The 22,628-nt window shown below is 42.1% G+C and overlaps 2 protein-coding genes across 2 annotated transcripts in view; both read left to right on the top strand.

The window, feature by feature from the left end:
- Positions 1–667: 667 nt before the first annotated feature.
- LOC147899618 (uncharacterized) lies at positions 668–2,504 on the top strand. Its single transcript, XM_087378650.1, has one exon. The coding sequence runs from the start codon at positions 743–745 to the stop codon at positions 1,769–1,771; it is 1,029 nt and encodes a 342-aa protein (XP_087234776.1). The 5' UTR covers positions 668–742; the 3' UTR covers positions 1,772–2,504.
- Positions 2,505–19,787: 17,283 nt separating this feature from the next.
- LOC147899617 (uncharacterized) overlaps positions 19,788–22,628 on the top strand; it is a 53,414-nt gene continuing 50,573 nt past the window's right edge. The window contains exons 1-4 of the mRNA XM_087377823.1: positions 19,788–21,527; positions 21,962–22,104; positions 22,270–22,322; positions 22,443–22,532. Coding sequence (XP_087233949.1) covers positions 20,365–21,527; positions 21,962–22,104; positions 22,270–22,322; positions 22,443–22,532 — 1,449 coding nt within the window. The 5' untranslated portion in view covers positions 19,788–20,364. The remainder of the gene's footprint in view (positions 21,528–21,961; positions 22,105–22,269; positions 22,323–22,442; positions 22,533–22,628) is intronic.

The raw sequence follows: 22,628 nt of genomic DNA, 5'->3' as shown, positions 1-22,628 counted from the left end.
CATTCCCAAACTCATCCTTTAAAAACACAACATAGTGCATTTTCAATCTCATGATAGTCACTCACAAGATTGAGAACCATAAACTCCATCATGCATAGCAGGGACTAGCTACTATGACATCCCCACTGACGTCATCAGCGCCCAACAGTGGGTGTAGACCATAGTATAAAAATATGCTCTCACACATACAAATCCACACACCCACACATACTTGAGCATCCATTTATACAAAGTCTTCGTATTGAGTTTCTGTGAGCACTCTGGAGGTGAAGGGCAGACTCAGCCATGACGAAGGCTAGCACTAAAGGAGAAGGCAAAACACTTTTACAACTCGGCTTAGTGGGAAAGAAGGTTTTGATACTGCTGGATGACATGAAGGAATTCTCCTCCATCGAGAAAGTTATAGATTCAACACCCCTGCATCCGGGAAGTCGAATCCTCGTGACATCCCGAGACCGAGGAGTATTTCCTCACGAAATTTCTTTCACCTATGTCTTCAGGGGTGAGCTTTACAAGCTACAACCCCTCGGTCATCAGGATTCCTTGCGACTTTTGTGTTGGAACGCTTTCAGGAAACCTTCTCCAGAGTCAGGTTTTGAGGAGCTCGCAATGAAAGTCGTCGAAGCTTGCGATGGGATATTTTGGCTCTCTTAAAAGTCTTGAGCACTTGAATATATCCGGGTCACTCATCCCCGATCTTCCTTCTTCCTTCGGGAAGCTCACAAGGCTACAAAGGCTTTACATGGGTGCTTGCATTAAGCTGCAGAAGCTACCAGACGATTTTGGTTCTCTTCAAAGTCTAGAAGTATTCAGTTTAAGCAATTCATCCGGCATCATCGAGCTTCCTTCTTCCTTCGGGCAGCTAACAAAGCTGAGGACGCTTCATCTGGATGGGTACACTCAGCTGGGGAAGCTACCAAAGGATGTTGGCTCTCTTGAAAGTCTTGAACACTTGAATCTATCTAGTTCAGTCATCAATGAGCTTCCTTCTTCCTTCGCGAAGCTAACAAGGCTACAGAGGCTTCACATGAGTTCGTGCAAGGAGCTGCAGAAGCTACAAGACGATTTTGGCTCTCTTCAAAGTCTAGAAGTATTGAGTTTAAGCAATTCATTAGGCATCACCGAGCTTCCTTCTTCCTTCGGGCAGCTAACAAAGTTGAGGACACTTCACATGGATGGGTGCAATCAGCTGCAGAAGCTATCAGAGGATTTTGGGTCTCTTGAAAGTCTTGAATACTTGAATGTTTTTGGGTCAGTCATCCCCGAGCTTCCTTCTTCCTTCGGGAAGCTAACAAGGCTACGGAGGCTTTACATGGGTTCGTGCAATCAGTTACAGAAGCTACCAGAAGATTTTGGCTCTCTTCAAAGTCTAGAAGTGTTGAGATTAAGCAACTCATTTGGCATCACCAATCTTCCTTCGTCCTTCGGAAAGCTAACTAAGCTGAAGACACTTGCGATGGATGGGTGCAATGGGCTGCAGAAGCTACCAGAGGATTTTGGCTCTCTTGTAAGTCTTGAATACTGGGATGTATCCAGTTCAGTCATCACCGAGCTTCCTTATTTCTTGTGGCAGCTAAGAAGGCTAAAGAGTTCTTGCGTTAATGGAAAGCCTTTCTTAGGCTTTCCTGAAAGGCTTGACATTGATGGGAGCGTTTGTATTGACGGGCATGATCAGCGGCAGAAGCTACTGGAACCTTTATGCTCTCATGAAAGTTCAGAAGTGTCGAGTTCGAGCAACTCGTTTGGCATCACAGAGCTTCCTTCACCGTAGCCCTTTGGGCAGCAGCTTAAAGGGCCACGGAATATAGCAGACAGCTCTTTAAAGAACAGCCGGCGATAACGTCAGAGCCTGGAGGTCTGGTTATTCCGCCTCAGAGAATCTGAAGGGGCTACGGAATACAGCAGACAGCTCTTTAATCTCTCTACCACCAAGAACAGCCCGCGATGTTGATTTTAACGTCAGCGTAGAAGAGCTATCCAAATAATTTTCTCTCCGAGAATTGATAGCTTTGTTAGCACTGCCCCACCCTGGGTAAGCTATCGCTGTTCCATAAATTACCTTCGGGGGAGAGACCAGCAACCTGCCAGATGATCCATGAAAGAATACGGTAGATGGTTACTCCAGACGATCCAAGTCCTGCCTAGAGAAAGGGAAGGAGCGGGGCTAATATCGTGACCACTCGCTTCGAAGCTTTGGCATTGAAATTGGAATCAAGCACTGTCAACAAATTCTCTCCTCGAAAGTACGAGACTGTTGCAGAACTCACTGACTGTGTCCGACACGAAAACAAAGCTTCCATACGTCTTCTTTAGCACCTTGAAAACATCCATAGTTTTCTGTCATGTTCTAAATCGCCATTCTATAAACATGCTCCGATTGGAGGGCAAAATGGCAAATAGGATTTTGGATTGTGATAGTAAAATTGAAAATAGAGCACAAGCTTTACCTTTCTCGTCGCCTATAGTGGATGTGAGAGCACAAGCTTTACCATTCTTGCCGCCTATACTGCAGGAGTCGGCTCCATTTCCGTCCTGCCTTACCAAAATCAGAGATGCTCAATAGCGCCATACAGAAACGAAACAGGAGGCTTTGAGTCGTGAAGACAAAGCTACATGAGCTGCCCCCGAACATGATGTCTTCACGCTTTATTTTTTTTTCCCCAATTACAGTGGCTCATGAGATCCTGCTATCCACCTTGTCTTCGCTAGCTCGCCTCTGTCATTCGTAATCTTCATTTCTTTGGGCAATTTTTCGGCACCGCTACTTCCTGCCTTCAAAGCACCTGCTACCTAGTTTTTCCCCCACATTCACATAGGCCATGCGCTCTGTCCATACTGCCCGAAGCCTCCCATTGTTTCATAGTTTGAGAGGACCACCCAAAAGAATTTTGACGTATCAAGAGAAAAAGGAGCAAGCGTTGAAGCTTTCTTGCTACTGGCCAACACGTCTCCGTTGCTCCAGATTTTGACGAACTGCTTTGATCCCGAATTTCTCAGCTGTTCTAACATGCCTTTCTCTTACAGTGACAAAACGTTGTAATCCGTACTTGCCAAGCGAATCCTAATTCGGCTAAGCAAAACGTTGTAATGCGTAGTTGCAAGAGGATGTGGCTAGGATTGAAGAGCTTAGAGCCCTTCCCACGCCAACGAAAATGCTACGAGGGATGGAGTAGCAAAGAAAATGTTCTCACGGGCTGCCTGTGAGAATTACAATTCTGTATTGAGGAGTATCTTGTGAGATCTCCCAGCTGTTAGACCATTAGCCAAGAGGCTCGCCCAGTTCTTGGGATGTACTCCGTTACGTTATATATAAGAGTAGCATGACCTGTCTACGACATGTTAGACACCTGTTACGTTATATATAAGAGTAGCATGACCTGTCTACGCCATGTTAGAGACCTGCTCCGTTGGGTATAAGGTTGTTATCCTAGGCTCCCTGTCAATTTAAGGAATACAATTCACGACTTTATTTATAAATATCAGCTTAAGATGGTAACTTTCAATTGGCATCTACATCAAAACAAGGTGAATGATATATCTATCATTCATTAGGCCTCCCAGTGTATGGGTGAAATGCCCAAGAGAGCACATAAAATTGCACGCCCAAGGGAAGGAGATTAAGAGTGTGCAAAGAGGAGTAAATGAGGATGGCCCAAAAGTCATACAAGGGGACCCCAAATCATCAGTACTCTACAAGTGCTCCAACCACAAATTAACACCTAAGAGAGCATAAGTAATAACAAGATATTATTTTTTCCATCTCAAAACCATAACCTTCACTAAGGCTTCCTACGGCAGGCCAAAAATCTTGATAAGTTCACTTGTAAGAAACATATAAAGCCATATGCATAAGGCGTGCCTCATATGCGCAGCTTAGAAGAGAGAGAGAGAGAGAGAGAGAGAGAGGACTTGGATGTGTAGCAAGAAGAAGAGAGAAGAGAGAGGAGGGGAGGGGGCCTTGCCTTGAAATAGAAAGAGAGAAAGAGGGAATGTGGAAATTAGAGAAGGGCACAAAAAATTGATTAAAAATTATTTTAGCTTTGCCAAGCTCACCCACCGTCAATATGGCTACCACTAGTAACTTGGCAGGCCAAAAAGGGGATGCTTGAAGAAGGGGATAAAAACTTGGAAAGGACTTCAATCACTTACTAAAAGCTTATCATAACCTAACTCTAGCAATCTTTGAATATAGGTTTGAATTCTTTAGGGAAGGACTATCCTCTTGAACACCTTCCTTAGAAGCCTTTTGTAATATCAAACACTAAATGGTCAAGGCTTGAAGGGAATTCAGAGTAATGTCCGTAGGCAACAATGATTATTGAAGAAGTGGACAAACACTTATTTCTCTTTCTAAAAGTTTACACACACACACACACACATACACATGTATATTTTATATGGTAATTTCATATAACGTACTTACGTACATACAAAAACACATAGCAAATGAGTTGATGGTGAAAACTAATTGTGAGCCAAGTGTGTATAAACTCTCTCTCTCTCTCTCTCTCTCTCTCTCTCTCTCTCTGGGTGGATCTTTGCTCTATTTTAGTAGACAATGAATTGATGAAGACAAAATCCTAGTATGATGAATGATGCAAAATTCTTTTCAACAACCTCCTACCAAAGCTCGGTGAATTTCAAGGGCTCTATCTTTTCTCCCACCAAAGCTCGGTGGACTGCCCCCATTAGTCTATTACTCCAAGAGTAATAGACTAACGGGGGATATCTCTATTATTATCTAGGAAAATTGCTTGGCCTTTAGACAGCTTCATCTCAACTTGCTCAACTTGAAAGCTCTCCAAATCCATTCCACAAGAGCTTGGTATGATGAACAAAGCATGTGGTGGCTTGCTCTTAATAGAAATAATTTAATGGGTGATGTATCAACTGCCTTGGCTAGTTACTCATCTCTACAACATGGCAATGCCCTTTGAGTGCAACCTCACAAATAAGGAATATAGAGATAGAGATCTAGAGAAGAGATGATTATATAGTGGTAGGTGTTGCCCTTTATCTTTATAAGAGAGGTCGCAAGGCCCGGGGGCCACATGGCATTGCCCTTTTAGTGCAACCTCCCAAATTAAGAAATATCATGATAGAGATATAGAACACCTCTTTCATCAATTTTGGACTTTTTCTGTTGTTTTTGGACGAAGCCCAAAAATCCTTCCCAAATGAAAAGTTTACTTTGTGAAAATATCCTTCCTAAATCAAAATTTTACTTTCTGAAAATATTCTTCCCAAATCAAAAGTTCACTTTGTGGCACTATCATATTCACATAAAAATATTGTTTTTTCAATCTATACTTTTGTGCCAACATGCAAGAATTTGAAATAATCCTATTTTAGAAATTTTAGCTATACCTAAATTATTTGTTAATTTAATTATTTTTAATATTTTTCCTTGACGTGATAAATTTATAAATCCATGAAAGGAGACTTAAATATTTCATGAAAATAACATTGTCACTCGCAATATGCACAAATTTTTTAAAACTTTTAATAAATAGAAAAAAGACATGATGCCATAAGACCCAAGTCTTGTATTGAACCAAAGAATTATAATAGCAATTATAGCTATCATTATATGTTTACATTGAGAGACGTTGTCTCAGCTGGAGTCTTTGTATCCAAAATGATATAGATTGAACATATGTTTACAATTTAACTTGTTGCTCTTAAAGAACCTCAATTCTTGCCATCTGCATAATTTGACTCCCCATTGTCTTATTGCTCAATGTCACGACAGTCCCTTGCCAGGTGCCATCTGCATTAACTCCCACTTGTCTTGCCAAGCCTTGCCCCTTGGGTGCATTGACTCCCCATTGTCTTATTGCTCAATGTGACAGTCCCTTGCCAGGTGCCATCTGCATTAACTCCCTATTGTCTTGCCAAGCCTTGACCCTTGGGTGACATCCAGTCCATATTTTGACTCTCATTTGACATAGGAGGTAATGACTCTGATTATAATTGTCTTGAATTGGATTCTTGCCTAGTACCCAAATTAAATCCTTCAATGGACTTCAATACAAAGCTTTAATCATGGACATTCTTCATTTGTGCTATCTCCTTCTACTTCCTCCATGGCGAGCATCCTTAAAAATTTGTGTATATGCAAAATACTTTGCTGTGGTATTTTTATTTTTCCTTCTATCTCATATCCCATGCACTTCTTTGATTTCTTTGCCCTTGAATGCCAAGACACTATGATTGTCTCTGTCAAACTTGAGAGACCGCTTCATCATTTGGGACCCACTCCTTCATTATACAATTAGTATACAATGTGTTGTTATCCATATTCTGCTTCCTGTCCTTTGGCTCATACCATACCGCTATAAATGTTGTAGCTCTCCCTTGGTCATCTCTTTGCACATCAACTACTTTTGCAACCCAAAACTTTACATTCTCATATTCATCATTCGATGGCCGAACCACAACAAAACAATCGACCTCTATATCTACTTGTGGCATAAACTCTCTCTTCTTCAGTCCACAATATGGATGTGGGAGTAATGATACAAATTCATTTTCAAAGACTGGAGCTGGGCGCAAATCGTTATGAACATTTGGCCAAAACATATTGCATTCTTCCTTGACATCCTTTGAGCCTCGCATTCTCTCAAGGTCCTTTATTAAATTTCGTGTCTTGTTAATTACAGTGGTAGTGTGTTCTCTCCAAGTAGGCTTCGAATCAGGATATCTCCGAAGCATTTCCTATTTGTATGTAATAAATGCTTTTAATCCTTCTATTTCACAGTTAGACCTCTCATTGAATTCTTGTATAGGAGCTCATGTTGGATACCTTTCCTTGCTAGGAATTAAAGTTAAGAGATTGTAAGGTTCTTCAGGTTCCCATTTTGTATCATGAGAATACTGTTGCTATTGCATTACGGGTTTTTCATCTTTAAAAAAAAAACGAAAGTAATGTGGATTGGTATGACCTGTCAATGCATCACCACCCGTTTGTATGAAAGGTAGAATGAAGCTCTTCCAATCATACATTCTTTCAAGCCTCTCACATACTGTACTTTCCTTACGACCACCAACTTGCCTACCACATCTTCTTACCAAGTCATCTATTGTCTCCACATCCTTGCATTTAAGCTCCCTTGAGACTGTGCTAAAAACTTGATCGATATCCTCATGTGTATGCCCAACATACAAAAATCCCCATTCGACCTCATTGAAGATTCGATGAGCAACTAGCATGCAACAGAATGCAAACATGAGTACATTCTTATTTTCTCGCCAGCAATTATTAGCTTGTATTCTCAAAGTCGGTGGTAGGCGACGTTTTTCTGCATGTACATTGCGAATTGCCTTCATAACAGATGTTATAACTTGATTGCTATCATGTAGATGCAAGGAATCAATCCATATATCTGTAAAGAACTTAATTCCATGCACTAACACTCCACATAGATGTGTCTTTAGAAAGTGCTTTCCTTGTAATTTAGGTGGAGTGGCAACAAAACGAGGCAATGTTGTTGTATTATGATCCATGCCATCTACAATAAGACACATGTAGTCATCAAGATGCGAAATAGATTGCTCCTTCCAAAATGCATATTTTTGTCTCGAATGTCGAATAAGGTCATGATGAGATTTTCAGTTTTTTTTGTATAATTCCCTTTGATTTGGACATGTTGCACTCTCAATCGCTCGCTTTAAATCATCACAGACATTGCACTTTGACATTTGTTGCCTCCTTGGGATTTTAACATATCCAAAGTTCTTCTTCCAAAGAGTATACAAAGTATGAGAAGAAGCTACGGCATCCCCTCTTTGCCTTTGCTTTTCTGCAATAGAGTCAAATACTTCGAGCTTTGTCAAGCCCATTGGAAGGTGCATTTCAGTGATCGCGTCACCGTTAGGGAGTTTGGTAGATATATGGGGTTGAGGTAAAGCATTTTCATGTATGAAGTCTTGCAAAATTGCTGCTACCCTAATAGTTGAGATTCTTGATTTGGACCTTCCTCTATTACCGTGAATGCTAAATTTGTTGCCGCCCTTTGCCTTGGTGACTAAATCCCAATATGTACCGTGGGATAATCCAGTAATATTGCGATATTCCTTATTGCAAATCTTTTTTCCATTTACGAGAGGTTTTACCTTTTTTTCTTGAACTTAGCCTTTTATTGCCATTCTGAAGAAAGCAAGAGAGACTTGTGAGAAGGTATTCATTTCTTTCGCTTCCTCTTCTTTGCCACACGTGTCCTCTACATTCCCTGATGTCTGCAAGATCAATGAAGTGCATACATCTTCGCTTGCAACATAGATGTCCCAATGCATTGAACATGTTCTCCTCCTTCATTACTCCCTTCCTCTTTGGTTGCTTTTGTGGATCTGCCTGGATTCACTTTCTCTTCATGCATATGTATGACCGTTTTCATTCCTCCTGCACGTTGTTATCTGTATTTATGCACTTCTTCTCCTCACATTTGTTTGTAACCAAGCATCCATGATTGGTCGTTGCATCCTTGGCCATATCACAATCAAAGTTAAATATTGAATAATTCTCTGTTGATCTCATCCTCATTTTTAACATACTCTTAGGACCATTCAATGAATTCAATATTCTACGAGAGTATTGAGAACCTTGAAACTCTTCCACTCCTGAGAGAACATCACTCATTGAGACATCTTGCATGGCTTTCACAAATCCACAAGCTTGATTGACACCAGGTTTGTTAATATGCATGAACTCATCCACACTTGACAAGACATCGCTATTGAAACCTTTGCCCTTCTCACTGTGCAAGAATTCATCCACCCCAGATAAGGCTTCGCTTCTAAAATCATTTTGTTTCTCGGAACCAATGAACTCCTTCACTCCAGATAAGATGTCACATCTATAATTGAGTACATTTAAATCATCCACATTTAAAGTGATAGAGCCTGGCACATGGGCATGCTTTTTAGGTCCTTTGATATTGTAGTATACCTTGTCTTTATCATTGAAAACCACGTGCCTCTTTCTCATGTTTAAAAATTACATGCTCCATCTCATATTCTTGCCTACCTCATAGTAGGGATCACATAAGGATGTTATGTTATCAACCATACCATCATCAGTGACTTTTAGAATCCTCATCTGTGCAAATGACCATTGCTCCACTTGTTCAAATCCCAATACTTCACCTTCTGCTACAGTCTTATTTGCAAATGATCTCATTTGTAAATTGTCCCCTACAGTAAAATCCAAGGTGGTGCACTTTGTATTCTTGATAATGTCTGTTGCATAAGTCTCATCTTTGTCCCATGCTATAAATGATTTGTTGGATGTATTGTAGGGCATAACATCTCCAAGTGTTTCCATATCTCCACATTTATACTTTAGCTCAACATGTGCGCTAAGAATCTTTGATACAGTAACTGCCACCTTATCTTCGCCAACTCTTCGAAAGCGGCAAACTGAATTGGGATCACTATCATGGATTGTAGCAAATGCAACTTCTTCTCTTTTGCTACATAAAATCACATCCATACCTGGAACAAAATCTATAGCCATCTCCTTTGTGAGAGTCCTTTGCAAGCAAGCTGCAGTAGCAACAATTACATAAATATTAGTCTCTTTTTAATAATCTACTCATTTATTATAATTTAGTACTTAATTTATTAGTGGGAGAAGTTATCCAATCAAGTACTCATCAGATAGACACACCAAGTTATTCTTTGCATGGTCGATCGAGCATTAAATACTATTTTTGCTCTAGTGTCATGCACATCCGTAAAAAAACACGATGCTAGGTATGTTATCCGATCAAGTACTTATGGGATGGGCACACCACTTTGCATGTAAGTCAATTCCACCTAGTTGAAGGTGTGTGCAAAGTATTGTGCCCATCGGATATGCTTTGCATTGTCGATCAAGCATAAAACACTGTTTTTGCTTTAGTATCATGCACAACCATAAAAAAACACGTCCTAGGTGTGTTATTTAAACAAGTACTTCTCAGATGGGGGCTCCACTTTGCACGCAAGTCGGTTTCAACTAGGTTGAGGTTCGTTCAAAGTATTGTGACCATCGGATATGCTTTGTAGGGCCGATCACGCATTATACACCTTTTTTCCCCTAGTGATATGCACATCCGCAAAAAAACACGCCCTTAGGTGTGTTATTTGACCAAGTACTTATCGGATGGGTGTGCCTCTTTGAAAACATGTCAATTCCACCTAGATTGATGTGTAGAAAAAGTATTGTGCCCATCAGATATGCTTTGTATGGTTGATCGAGCATTAAATACCATTTTTGCCTTGGTGTCATGCACATCTGTTAAAAAACACGCTGCTAGGTATGTTCTCCGATCAAGTACTTATGGGATGGGCATGCCACTTTGCATGTAAGTCAATTACACCTTGTTTAAGGTGTGTGCAAAGTATTATGCCCATCAGATATGCTTTGCATTGTCGATGAAGCATAAAACACCATTTTTGCTCTAGTGAAATGCACAACCATAAAAAAACACGATCCTAGGTGTGTTATTCAAACAAGTACTTATCGGATGGGGGCTCCACTTTGCACGCAAGTATCTTTCAACTAGATTGAGGTGCGTGCAAAGTATTGTAACCATTGGATATGCTTTGCAGGGTCAATCACACATTGTACACCGTTTTTCCTGTAGTGATATGCACATCCGCAAAAAAACACGCCCTTAGGTATGTTATCTGACGAAGTACTTATCGGATGGGCGTGCCCCTTTGAGAACATTTCAATACCACCTAGGCTAAGGGGTAGGAAAAGTATTGTGCCCATCGGATATCCTTTGCATGGTCGATCGAGCATTAAATACCATTTTTGACTTAGTGTCATGCACATCCGTTAAAAAACATGCTGCTAGGTGTGTTATCGGATCAAGTACTTATGTGATGGGAATGCCACTTTCCATGTAAGTCAATTTCACCTAGTTGAAGGTGTGTGCAAAGTATTGTGCCCATCCGATATGCTTTGCATTGTCGATCAAGCATAAAACACCGTTTTTGCCTTAGTGTCATGCACAACCATAAAAAAACACGGTCCTAGGTGTGTTAATCAAACAAGTACTTATCGGATAGGGGCTCCACTTTGCACGCAAGTCCGTTTCAACTAGGTTGAGATGCGTGCAAAGTATTGTCACCATTGGATATGCTCTGCATGGTCGATTATGCATTATACAATGATTTTTTGGTAGTGATATGCACATCCGTAAAAAAACACGCCCTTAGGTATGTTATCTGACAAACTACTTATCGGATGGGTGTGCCTCTTTGAGAACATTTCAATACCACCTAGGTTGAGGCATAGGAAAAGTGTTGTGCCCATCGGATATCCTTTGCATGGTCGATCGAGCATTAAATACTATTTTTGCTCTAGTGTCATGCACATCCGTAAAAAACACACTGCTAGGTGTGTTATCCAATCAAGTACTTATGCGATGGGAATGCCACTTTGCATGTAAGTCAATTCCACCTAGTTGAAGGTGTGTGCAAAGTATTGTGCCCATCGGATATGCTTTGCATTGTCGATCAAGCATAAAACACTGTTTTTGCCTTAGTGTAATGCACAACCATAAAAAAACACGGTCCTAGGTGTGTAATTCAAACAAGTACTTATCAGATGGGGGCTCCACTCTGCACGCAAGTATCTTTCAACTAGGTTGAGGTGCGTTCAAAGTATTGTGACCATCAAATATGCTTTGCATGGCCGATCACACATTATACATCGTTTTTCCCATAGTGATATGCACATCTGCAAAAAAACACACCCTTAGGTGTGTTATCTGACCGAGTACTTATCAGATGGGTGTGCCTCTTTGAGAACATTTCAATACCACCTAGGTTGAGGCGTAGGAAAATTGTTGTGCCCATCAGATATCCTTTGCATGGTCGATCGAGCATTAAATACTATTTTTGCTCTAGTGTCATGCACATCCGTAAAAAAACACGCTGCTAGGTATGTTATCTGATCAAGCACTTATGGGATGCGCGTTCCACTTTGCATGTAAGTCAATACCACCTATTTTAAGGTGTGTGCAAAGTAATTTGCCCATCGGATATGCTTTGCATTGTCGATCAAGCATAAAACACCGTTTTTGCCTTAGTGTCATGCACAACCATAAAAAACACGGTCCTAGGTGTCTTATTCAAACAAGTTCTTATCGGATGGGGGCTCCACTTTGTACGCAAGTCTGTTTCAACTAGGTTGAGGTGCCTGCAAAGTATTGTCACCATCGGATATGCTTTGCATGGTCGATCATGCATTATACAACGTTTTTCCCATAGTGATATGCACATCCGCAAAAAAACACGCCCTTAGATATGTTATCTGACCAAGTACTTATCGGATGGGTGTGCCTCTTTGAGAACATTTCAATACCACCTAGGTTAAGGCCTAGGAAAAGTATTGTGCCCATCGGATATGCTTTGCATGGTCGATCGAGCATTAAATACCATTTTTGCCTTAGTGTCACGCACATCCATAAAAAAACACACTACTAGGTGTGTTATCCGATCAAGTACTTATGCGATGAGAATGCCACTTTGCATGTAATTCAATTCCACCTAGTTGAAGGTGTGTGCAAAGTATTGTGCCCATCGGATATGCTTTGCATTGTGGATCAAGCATAAAACACTGTTTTTGCCTTAGTGTGATGCCCAACCATAAAAAAACACGGTCCTAGGTGTGTTATTCAAACAAGTACTTATCAGATGGGGGCTCCACTTTGCATGCAAGTATCTTTCAACTAGGTTGAGGTGCGTGCAAAGTATTGTGACCATCGGATATGCTTTGCATGGCCGATCATGCATTATACACCGTTTTTCCCCTAGTGATATGCACATCTGCAAAAAAACACACCCTTAGGTGTGTTATCTGACCAAGTACTTATCGGATGGGTGTGCATCTTTGAGAACATTTCAATACCACCTAGGTTGAGGTGTAGGAAAAGTGTTGTGTACTTATTGGATGGGTGTGCATCTTTGAGAATATTTCAATACCACCTAGGTTGAGGTGTAGGAAAAGTGTTGTGTCCATCGAATATCCTTTGCATGGTCGATCGAGCATTAAATACTATTTTTGCTTGTGTCATGCACATCCGTAAAAAAACATGCTGCTAGGTGTGTTATCCGATCAAGTACTTATTCGATGGGAATGCCACTTTGCATGTAAGTCAATTCCACCTAGTTGAAGGTGTGTGCAAAGTATTGTGCCCATCGGATATGCTTTGCATTGTGGATCAAGCATAAAACACCGTTTTTGCCTTAGTGTAATGCACAACCATAAAAAAACACGGTCCTAGGTGTGTTATTCAAACAAGTACTTATCAGATGGGGCTCCACTTTGCACGCAAGTATCTTTCAACTAGGTTGAGGTGCGTGCAAAGTATTGTGACCATCAAATATGCTTTGCATGGCCGATCACGCATTATACACCGTTTTTCCCATAGTGATATGCACATCCACAAAAAAAAACGCCCTTAGGTGTGTTATCCAAGTACTTATCGGATGGATGTGCCTCTTTGAGAACATTTCAATACCACCTAGGTTGAGGCGTAGGAAAAGTGTTGTGCCCATCGGATATCCTTTGCATGGTCGATCGAGCATTAAATACTATTTTTGCTCTAGTGTCATGCACATCCGTAAAACACCATCTTTTAGGCTCAAGATATTACAAGCGGAGCTTTGCCGCTACTCTACACACACAATGCTCTCATTGTTATTGTCCTAGACTGCACTTCTGGCCCTTATTGCCATAGGGTTAACAACTCCCCTAAACTTATTTAATTACCTGTCCTTGAGTTATGGTTGAGTCTACAGACAATGTTATGTTGTAGTTGTCTTTACCCAATGAGTATGGTAAAGATGGCATCAGTGATAGATGGAGCGGGCTTGTTGTCGATCTTTTCCTTGTAATCCATGAACCCTATAGATTGCTTGCTCACTTTTTAAGAAGTGAGTGTCAACCATTTCTTCGAGCACACACACATAACGCCCTTAAAGAGATATGGCTCTTTGAAAGAGGTGACTTGTTGTTTGAGCATCTATCTATTGATTTCGATTGAAGCTGAGGTTGGGTAAATGGTCATCAATGGTGAGGGACACCTCTAGGATTACTACTAAGACTTCACTGTATTTTGCACTTTCCTTGAGCATTTTGTCATAACTGCCTTGCATAATTGATGCATGTTTATCCTAGGCTCTGAGGAGTGTTTCTTGGCTTGTTCATTTGATCTTGGAGTCTCTATTGATTAACGGCCAACTGCGAGGAGCCGCTACACTATATGGATCATGATGATTGGCATCCCACCTGTACCGATGGGGTACAACATCAAATGTGGGATGCATTCGAAAGGAAGATGGAGCTTGTAAGTACTCAAGGAGGTACTTTTTGTTGAGCAGCTTTGGTCTACACCAAGCAGGCTGTGGCTCCAATTTTTTGCACTGATGTCTGGAGTGATTTGAACTTGGTGGATACTCATTGAAATTCTAGAGAGGTCCCATCATCCTCTTGACTGCATGTCTGGGTATTGCCTCCACCAGAAATCACCAATGGGATTACCCTGCATGCGAATCCTATCTATATCTTGTTGCAACTCCCGTGAGGGTGTGCGATTTGGATTATCCAATTCTTGAAGCTCATTGATGGAATCATTAATGGTATCTTCCATTGAAAACTCAAGGGAGATCTGAGGAATATGTGGTCTTGAGGGAGAGGAAGAGGTTATAGGGGAAAAGCTTGAGGTCGAAGCAAGTAGTGAATTTGAGAAGGTAGAAGTGGGGATGTTTGTGGAAAGTGGAGGGAGAGCAGGGAAAATGGGTTTAGCAACAAGAGATGGATTGTCAAGTGCTGGAAAAAAGCTAGGTGTAACTGGATGATAGGACTTGGATTCTTGGATTAGGCGGTAGTGTCGAGACGCATGGGCAAAGAGGCATGGCAAAGCAGTCATGTATTGATGGGCATTGGATAGTATGTCCACTGGTTGTTCTCCCTTAAAGGCACATTGGCCTTTAAATGGGAGGTTGTGGGGGTTAAAGGCCATTGTACCTCAACCCTAGTTATGTACAATACTCAAACACATATATATATGGACATAGAAGATTAGGGTGTTCTACACCCACCAAAACTTGTGTAGCTCTCCCTCTCTCTCACCTTCTTCCATTCCACTTCTGTTGTTGAGATCTATCACCCATGCATTGAAGCCGTGCATATGCTAGGAGCTCCGTTGGTGAAGCCTGATATCGAGGGAGCTGGGACTTGCGTTGCTGTGGAGCGTAGATGAGGTGCTACAGGTTTGTTGAGAAGTTGCTTCTCATCTATGGAGGAGCCTATAGAGTTGAGGACCTTTGAAGTGCTATGGAGCCGTAGGTCCATTGATGCTTGCAGTAGTGGAGCTCAATGGTCCAATGTGGTCATAGCAGGTACATTAATGGAGTGGTCACCAGGCTGACGATGTAGTTTTTGGAGCCGTGAGTGCTTGAGGATGGCTGGGAAGAGCTTCCTATTGCGATGGAGTTGTTGATAAAGTTGAAGATGGTGCTTCCATCATTTGTTGCTTTGGCTACTCGAGTCTACAGGTCAGCCGCCATTGAAGGAGGTCGTGCATGAGGGAGCCACTTATCGATCTGCCTATTGTGAGACTCCTGCTAGAGCTCGGTGCTTGAGGCTTAGAGGAGTGCCAGTCATTGTTATGGATGTAGGGAGCAACAATGGTCGCCTTGGAGGAGCTAGGGAGCCCATGGAGGAGGTCGGGTGTTACTCAATGGCGCACGGCTTTGGTGCACGTAGAAGGTGGGTTGAGCCATCTTCTGTGTTGCAAATCGCAGAGGCCAGGGATGTTGTGGAAGAAGCCATGACCAAGGGGTCGATCATGGATTGGCTTGGAGGCTGCGAGCCTGGAGCTTTTGGTGGAGCTTTGGCGTAGCTGCTCGTCAAATGGAGGCGCTTTGTTGATGGTCGTTTGCGTTGTTGGAGCCTTGCATTTGGAGTTGCTTTGAGACCTTGCAATGTCGTTTGGAGACGGAGTGGCTAGCGTGAGCTATCGTGAGACTCATTTCGAGCGGTTGTGTAGGGCCTTGGTTGCCTGTGTGCTCAATGGAGCATTGCCCGCAAGGGCTTGAAGGAGCCGAATCAGGTGGGTTGCTCGTTGGTGTAGCCACAGGAGAGCCGTTTGCTTGTGGTTGAGGGTCGAGTTTGACGGAGCTTGGAGCTTTTGTTGTGGAGAGAGCTTGTGTGGCTTCATCCATGAGCATGGAGGCATAGGTCGAGGTAGTTGTTGGAGAAGCTGGTAGTCTAGTAGATGCCGCTTCTTGGAGGAGTTTAGCAGCATGTGGAGACAGTCAGTAGGTCGCCTAGTGTGGATAAGGCTAGATGCTTCATATGTTGGTAGTTGTTGAGAGTCCCTTTGGCCTTGACGGAGGGCTTATGCCTTGACGGAGCAAGGGCTTATGTGCCTCGACAGAACAAGGGCTTGTACTCTCTCTCGAATGGAAACTCTCTCAATAGAAGATGCCTCACAGAAGGAGGGCTTGACACTCACAAAGGGAGTGGGAGCACCATCAGATCTGATACCATGATAGTGGAAGTGAGAGAGAGAGAGAGAGAGAGGAGTGCACATGACATAGCTACCTATACACTAAGTTGTATTGAACATGAACATGAAGATATACATGTGAAACCCCTTCGGGTTAGGGTTAGGGTTATGATTAGGGTTTGCCCCTAATGCCCTAGGGTATGGTGTAATTTACACCATCCTCTACTTGACGGGGGTGTTGGAACCAAGCCATGGTTGGTCTTGAGGGGGGCTGGTTAGTTTGCCACATGGGCTTCTTCATGCATGGCCACCTACATGCAGAGATTAGGGCGGCTTTTAGAGGTTGTTGGTGGAGACGTTTTCTCCCGGCAGTACTCACTGAGATTCATGATCAATCTATGGTGGTTTTAGTGCTGCGTCCCAACTCTCTACTTCATATGGTGCATGTGCTTGAGCACTCTCGCTCTCTCAAGATGTAGCTTTCTTTCATTCACATAGTTCATGAATAAAGCTTGTTTTGGTGCTGTGTATTGTTTTAGTAGGTCGTAGTTATGATTGAATAAGTGCTTAACACCTTTTTAGCTCTGCTACATCTAAAGTTGTTGTAAGTTACTTAGTGGTGATGTAGTCTAGTGCTCTTATTAGTTGCTCATGTTGTATCAATGTCTATTGTTGCTATAGGTGGCACCACCATAGAGTTATCCAATGTTTGTTGAAGTCCATGCTAAGTTTGATTCTTTTTGCTTTTTATTTCTTTTGATGATTGTTGTAGTTCTCTAATATAAGCCATGTGCATAAGTGTGAGTAAATTGCTAATTGTTGAGAATCTCTTTACAAGCCACTTTGTGATCAATTAGTTCTCCTTTCTAGAGTCATAAATGCTTTAGAATCGATCTTATATTCGATGTGCCTTTTCATAGATGAACTTTTGGCTACTTACTTTGATAGAAGCCGTGCACCATTCCATTAAACGATTATATATAATAGTCAACTAAGTTCTTCCAATGGATTCCTCATGAGTTTCTAAAGCTTTGGTAGGGAATTACAAATCTACAATCACTTGTGCATTTGTCATGGATGCCAAGATGAGGTGACCACCCTATTAGTCTCCATATCCATAGCCTCTATTTTTATAGGCTATCTTGGAGCTTAAGTCACTACTTTGACTATAGAATAATTGTCCCTCTCACCACACATTTCTTTTACCCCTAGGCACCTTTTGCAATATTCATCTGGCTTGCCTATTTTGTGAGCTCTAAAATTGTTGGGGGGCTACAAACCCTTATGCATAAGAACCAAGAACTCAGCTTGGTGTTGGCATATGCAAATCAAGACGTGTCTATTAGCTTGAAGGAGTGGGAAATCTAGATTAAATCGAGAGACACCCATTGAGATATAGGGATGATGGCTTTGTTGCTCATTCGGCTATTTTTTGAATATTACACCCCTCAAAATTTCACATCATACGATGTTATGATGAGTAGGATTATTAGTTTTGAGAGTATTTTAAGTGTTTTTTGTCTTACTACTAATTAAATGCCATCTTTTTGAGTTGGCCACTCTCCTTCATCATTGTATGTACTAAATGTTTAGACATAATCATCATTTTCCCTCCTTAGAATAAGCGAGACCCTCATGATTGTATAATTATACATAATCATCTTTTTCACTCCCCAAAAAAGGATGTGCAAATAACCTACAATGTGCTCGATTGAAATTTGAGAATAACATGCCAAACATAGGTTTTTTGTTTTGCAAGCAAACAGTCATACCGAAGCATTATGACACTGATATGAGAAGAATGCTTCTTCCATTGGCTTAAACATGAGGTTTCATAGACATTGTTTTGAGGGTGGGTTTAGATGGGACGGACACCATTGTTACTGGAAAGGTGCTGCTTGACATGGGAGAAGAGCATTGGAGCTAGAACCTATCCATGGACGAAAGTTTATATGGCACCCCTCCCCGCCAAGAAAAGAAAAGCCGATAACAAACCTCGGTGGGTTGCAAATAGTGAGCAAACTTCTAAGGGGACCACGAAAAGCTAAATGAGTAGGGAGGCATCTGCCTTGTTTGGCGGTAGTCCAAGGGATGTTGCCCCAACTTAGGTGACTCTTGCACTCCAAGGCATAGGGTAAAGGGGCCAGTAAAGAAGTGGGTACCTTTAAAATGTCAGCAGCCCCTCCGATAGGGAGGCAAGTGCCACCCAATTTTGTGCATGTTATTACGCAACACTCCTCAAAGTAAAAGATGATGACCATTTTTTGGACAAACAGTGCCTTTAGTACTTGTCCTCACCTGGCCTAAGCATTAGCTCTCATAGTTTTCTATGTTCCACATGTTTTTAAATAAACTTTAACTCCCTATTACTACCTTGTAATTGCGATAGCTTCGAATTTGAATTTTGAATTCATGAAGGTCATTTTGGATTAGTGTTAAACAAGTTGAATACATTCAATAGGGCCTGCCCTGGAAGTTGAGAGAGAGAAGAAGAAGAAGAAGAAGAAGAGAGAGAGAGAGAAAGGGGGAGAAAAAAATGGGGACAAAAATAGCAAGCAAGAAGAAGAAGAAGAGAGAGAGAGAAAGGGGGAGAAAAAAATGGGGACAAAAATAGTAAGTAAGAAGAAGAAGAAGAAGAGAGAGAGAGAGAGGAAGGGGGAGAAACAATCAAATGCCATATTGACACAAAAACAAGGCAAAAATATAAATTTTATCATCTTTATGAAAACAAAACGGACTTGTCACTATAGCCTTTCCTCGAGGGCAGGCCAAAAAGTTAGCCCTTCATACTACCGGCCCCCTTACCTTACTAATTGGGGGGGTGTTTGCTCGCCAATAAAGGGGAGGTGTGGAATGTCCGGCCATGGTGAAGGGTGTACCGTGTGCAAGGGGAGAAACTACCAATCTGTGTGTGTGTGTGTGTGTCTCTCTCTCTCTCTCTCTCTCCCCACTCTCCCCTCAGCTCACCCCCCCCTCGCCCTCTATCGATATAACTTCTTCTCAAATGACTTCTATTATTCAATTCTTATACCTCTCTCATAGTTTCACAGACGTAGCATCGAGGATGGATCCATCATAGATGCCACCTCCCCTATCCATCATGGGTGCTAGTTTCACACCTAGTTCTTAAGTAACACTTGTATATACTAATATGGATGTGGGGGGGTGGGGGTAGGAGGGGGTTGTGGGAATGAATGTCCGGGCATGGTGAAGGGTGTACGATGTGCAAGAGGAGCAACTACCAATACCCCTCTCGACCTCTCCCATCTCTCTCTCTTTCTCTCGACAATGCTTCCACCATTAGCGAGACATCAGAGACAACACAATCAGTCCCATTGATCACCCTCACCACCATCACCATTTCCAAGCCTCTCCGGGTACCTCTGCTCCCCCCGCATCTCACATATTATTTTGTATTTCTATGTCTTCTCTCTTGCTTCTCGTTTCACTCCCTTTCGCACCCCTATAGACATGGACAGAGCGCATTCCAAGTGACAGAACTTCTCCTTCCTTGCTCCTCACAATGACCCACATCGTCCCATATGCCAAAACTCGAACCAGAAAAATAAAGAATGTCTCTACCTTGGCCTAGCCACCTTGCCCACTATGACCCATCTCTCCTTTCAGTGTCTTGCTCTGCTTCTTTCATCGCCTTGTTGCCATTTCCTAGTCGTGGATCAATCGCCAGGATTATTCTGCAGTCGGGCTGGTCGATCTGGCGTGTCGAAGAAGTGCCTCGTTGCTACCCCAACTGCCAACTGGAACGTCGTGACTTCGACTTTCAGGACACATTTGCTCACAGCACAATCGGTAGAGGAACAGGCGAAATGCTTCACAATCGTATCTGGTTGACATGGCCCGAAAGGATTTCGCTGAGCCTAAACAAGGGCTCTTCTCCTGTAACCAGCAGAACACCATGATCGGCCACAGGCAAGGCATCAGAAAGCCTCCATTACCTTCAAAGAGCTCTTCTTCGGCACCGTCCAAAGTCCAAAGCTTGAAAAAGATCAGTGAGTTGAAGAAGAGCTCTACGAGGGCCCTCAATCTTCCAATACTCAACTTGGAGAAGGTAAGAAGAAATTTTCTTGAGCAAGCAGAGCTTGCCTCAAATGGAGGGGCCAGTTTAGGTGTAGAACCTCCAAGGGTACATTCAGCTAGGTTTGCAACTGAAAAGAGCAAAATTGAGAGAAGAAGGTTGTTGTCAGGTTCATTAACGGATAGGAGCGCTCAAGATATATTGGTGGAAAGGACTGATCGAAGCTGCAGACAAAGCTTTGACAGAAAAAGTGCAGCCTCAGGCTCACTCACTGATAGAAGCTGCCGAGAAAGTTTTGGAAGTACATACGGGCTTTGCTTAAGTAGCTATTTAAGAAATAGTAGAGAAAGCCCTCTGAGGAGTAGCAAAGATAGTCCCTTGTCGACACCTACAACTCCAAACGCAAAGGCAGAAGATAGAGCAAATGCAAGCCGCCTTCACTCTGAGAACAGAAGAAGCAGAGGGGAAAATGTAGCCAAATACCATTCTTCTATTTCATTATGCACATACTTACCTTTAACCTCTGCCAGCCTCTGCAACCGAAATCATAGAAATGATTCACTCAGTTCTAAACATTCAAGTCTGACACGCAGAAGTTTTTTAAGCTCAAGAGACAGTTCTGGTTCAAAAGGAGGCATTGACTCTCGGTCATTGCATGCTGGAAATGGTTTGGATAGCACAAGAACTAGCATTTCAAAAGCAGATTCTGCTTCGTGGGATACTAAAAGACTTCCTCTACAACTAGTGAACACACTAGAAGAAGCCCTGGCAGGGGTGAACAGGACGGGGTTTGCTTCTTCTGAGGCCAAAAAAGCTGTGCACGTAAGTTCCACAAAGGACTCAAGTGCAAGAAGAACCTTTGGGACTCTTTATGGCAGCCAGACAGCCAAAGCCTCCACACAGATTGATAGGATGAAGCTCCGGGAAGCAAGGCTGAGTCAGGAAGATCTCAGTACTGATGAGTTAGCTACGAGCAGAAGGCAATACCCTTTCCTGCATTTTTGGTTTTTTTTGCAAGGAATCAATTTTACAGATCTTTTAATTCCTACGCAGTTCTAAGAATTGCTTGGCCTGCGAATGCATTGAGAGAGAGTATAAAACTAACATGCAATCTCTAAAGATATCCATTGTTTTCAGTTCATGAAATGAACTAATTGTCTGCTATCTCCCGTGTGTCTCTATACTAGTCTTGCAGAGAGAGGTCTATACACCCTATTCATGGGTAGGAACACAAAGTTTAGATTTCTGAATTCTTCTAGATCTTCACATTAATAGATAAGTTTTGAATTACTGTCTTGTCCATGATTCATTAAATTTTATATGCAGAGCCAATTTAATGGTTGAAGTATCAATCACTAACTTCGTATACATTATCATAAGTCTGAATAATCAATTACTTTTTCTCTTTCTGCAGGATATGCCCTAAAGCTATGGAGAATGGCCATGGGGAGTCTGGTCACTGTAACAAAGAGGCAGTCAACAAACTTCAAGCCAAGAGCCTCAAAGTTAGACCTCTGAAGCTTTCACTAGGAAATGCTCAAGTCACTGTACCTCTAGGTATGAGATTGACGACCACACATTACATATGATGCCCTTAGTTGCTGAGCAGTCACAGGTGTATTTAAATTTTGAATTCCAGTCCTCCAGTCATATGGAGGGATTTCAGTGTCCTTTAGAGCGGAAGGGTGCCATTATATAAGAACTCATGGGAATTGACTGCAGGATTTGGAGGTGACCCAACTGACAATGTACAAACTTCACGATCATCTCACTCCGTAAGTTGTTTTGTTTTCAATCCTTCACTCAAAGGCCTATGTAGACACATTTGTTTAACCGCAAGTACATTGATATCATACCCTGAAAGAGAATAAAGAGTATATATGTTAATATTTCAGGTGGGAGCTGAAGGAAATTTGAGGCTTGCTTATACTGATCGAGGAGTTTCAAGAAAAGGCTCTTTGGCAAATCCCATTTTGAAGCGCGAAGTAAGAAACTTGCCCCAAAACAGAGGTCACTGGTTCTATTTACCTGTCACACCCTGCCTCTGTTCTTTACCAATCTGTTCTCTGTGTGTGTGTGTG

Source organism: Dipteris shenzhenensis, chromosome 8 (assembly GCF_047967505.1).
Source record: "Dipteris shenzhenensis isolate YYH24624 ecotype China chromosome 8, Dip_SZ_1.0, whole genome shotgun sequence".
NCBI classification, from domain to species: Eukaryota; Viridiplantae; Streptophyta; class Polypodiopsida; order Gleicheniales; family Dipteridaceae; genus Dipteris; species Dipteris shenzhenensis.
The sequence above is the reverse complement of the archived record's forward strand: the minus strand, read 5'-3'. Positions and strand labels throughout refer to the sequence as shown.

Coding starts and splice junctions, on each gene's coding strand:
- LOC147899618 (XM_087378650.1), top strand. CDS start 743: ATGGGTGCTTGCATTAAGCTGCAGAAGCTACCAGACGATTTTGGTTCT.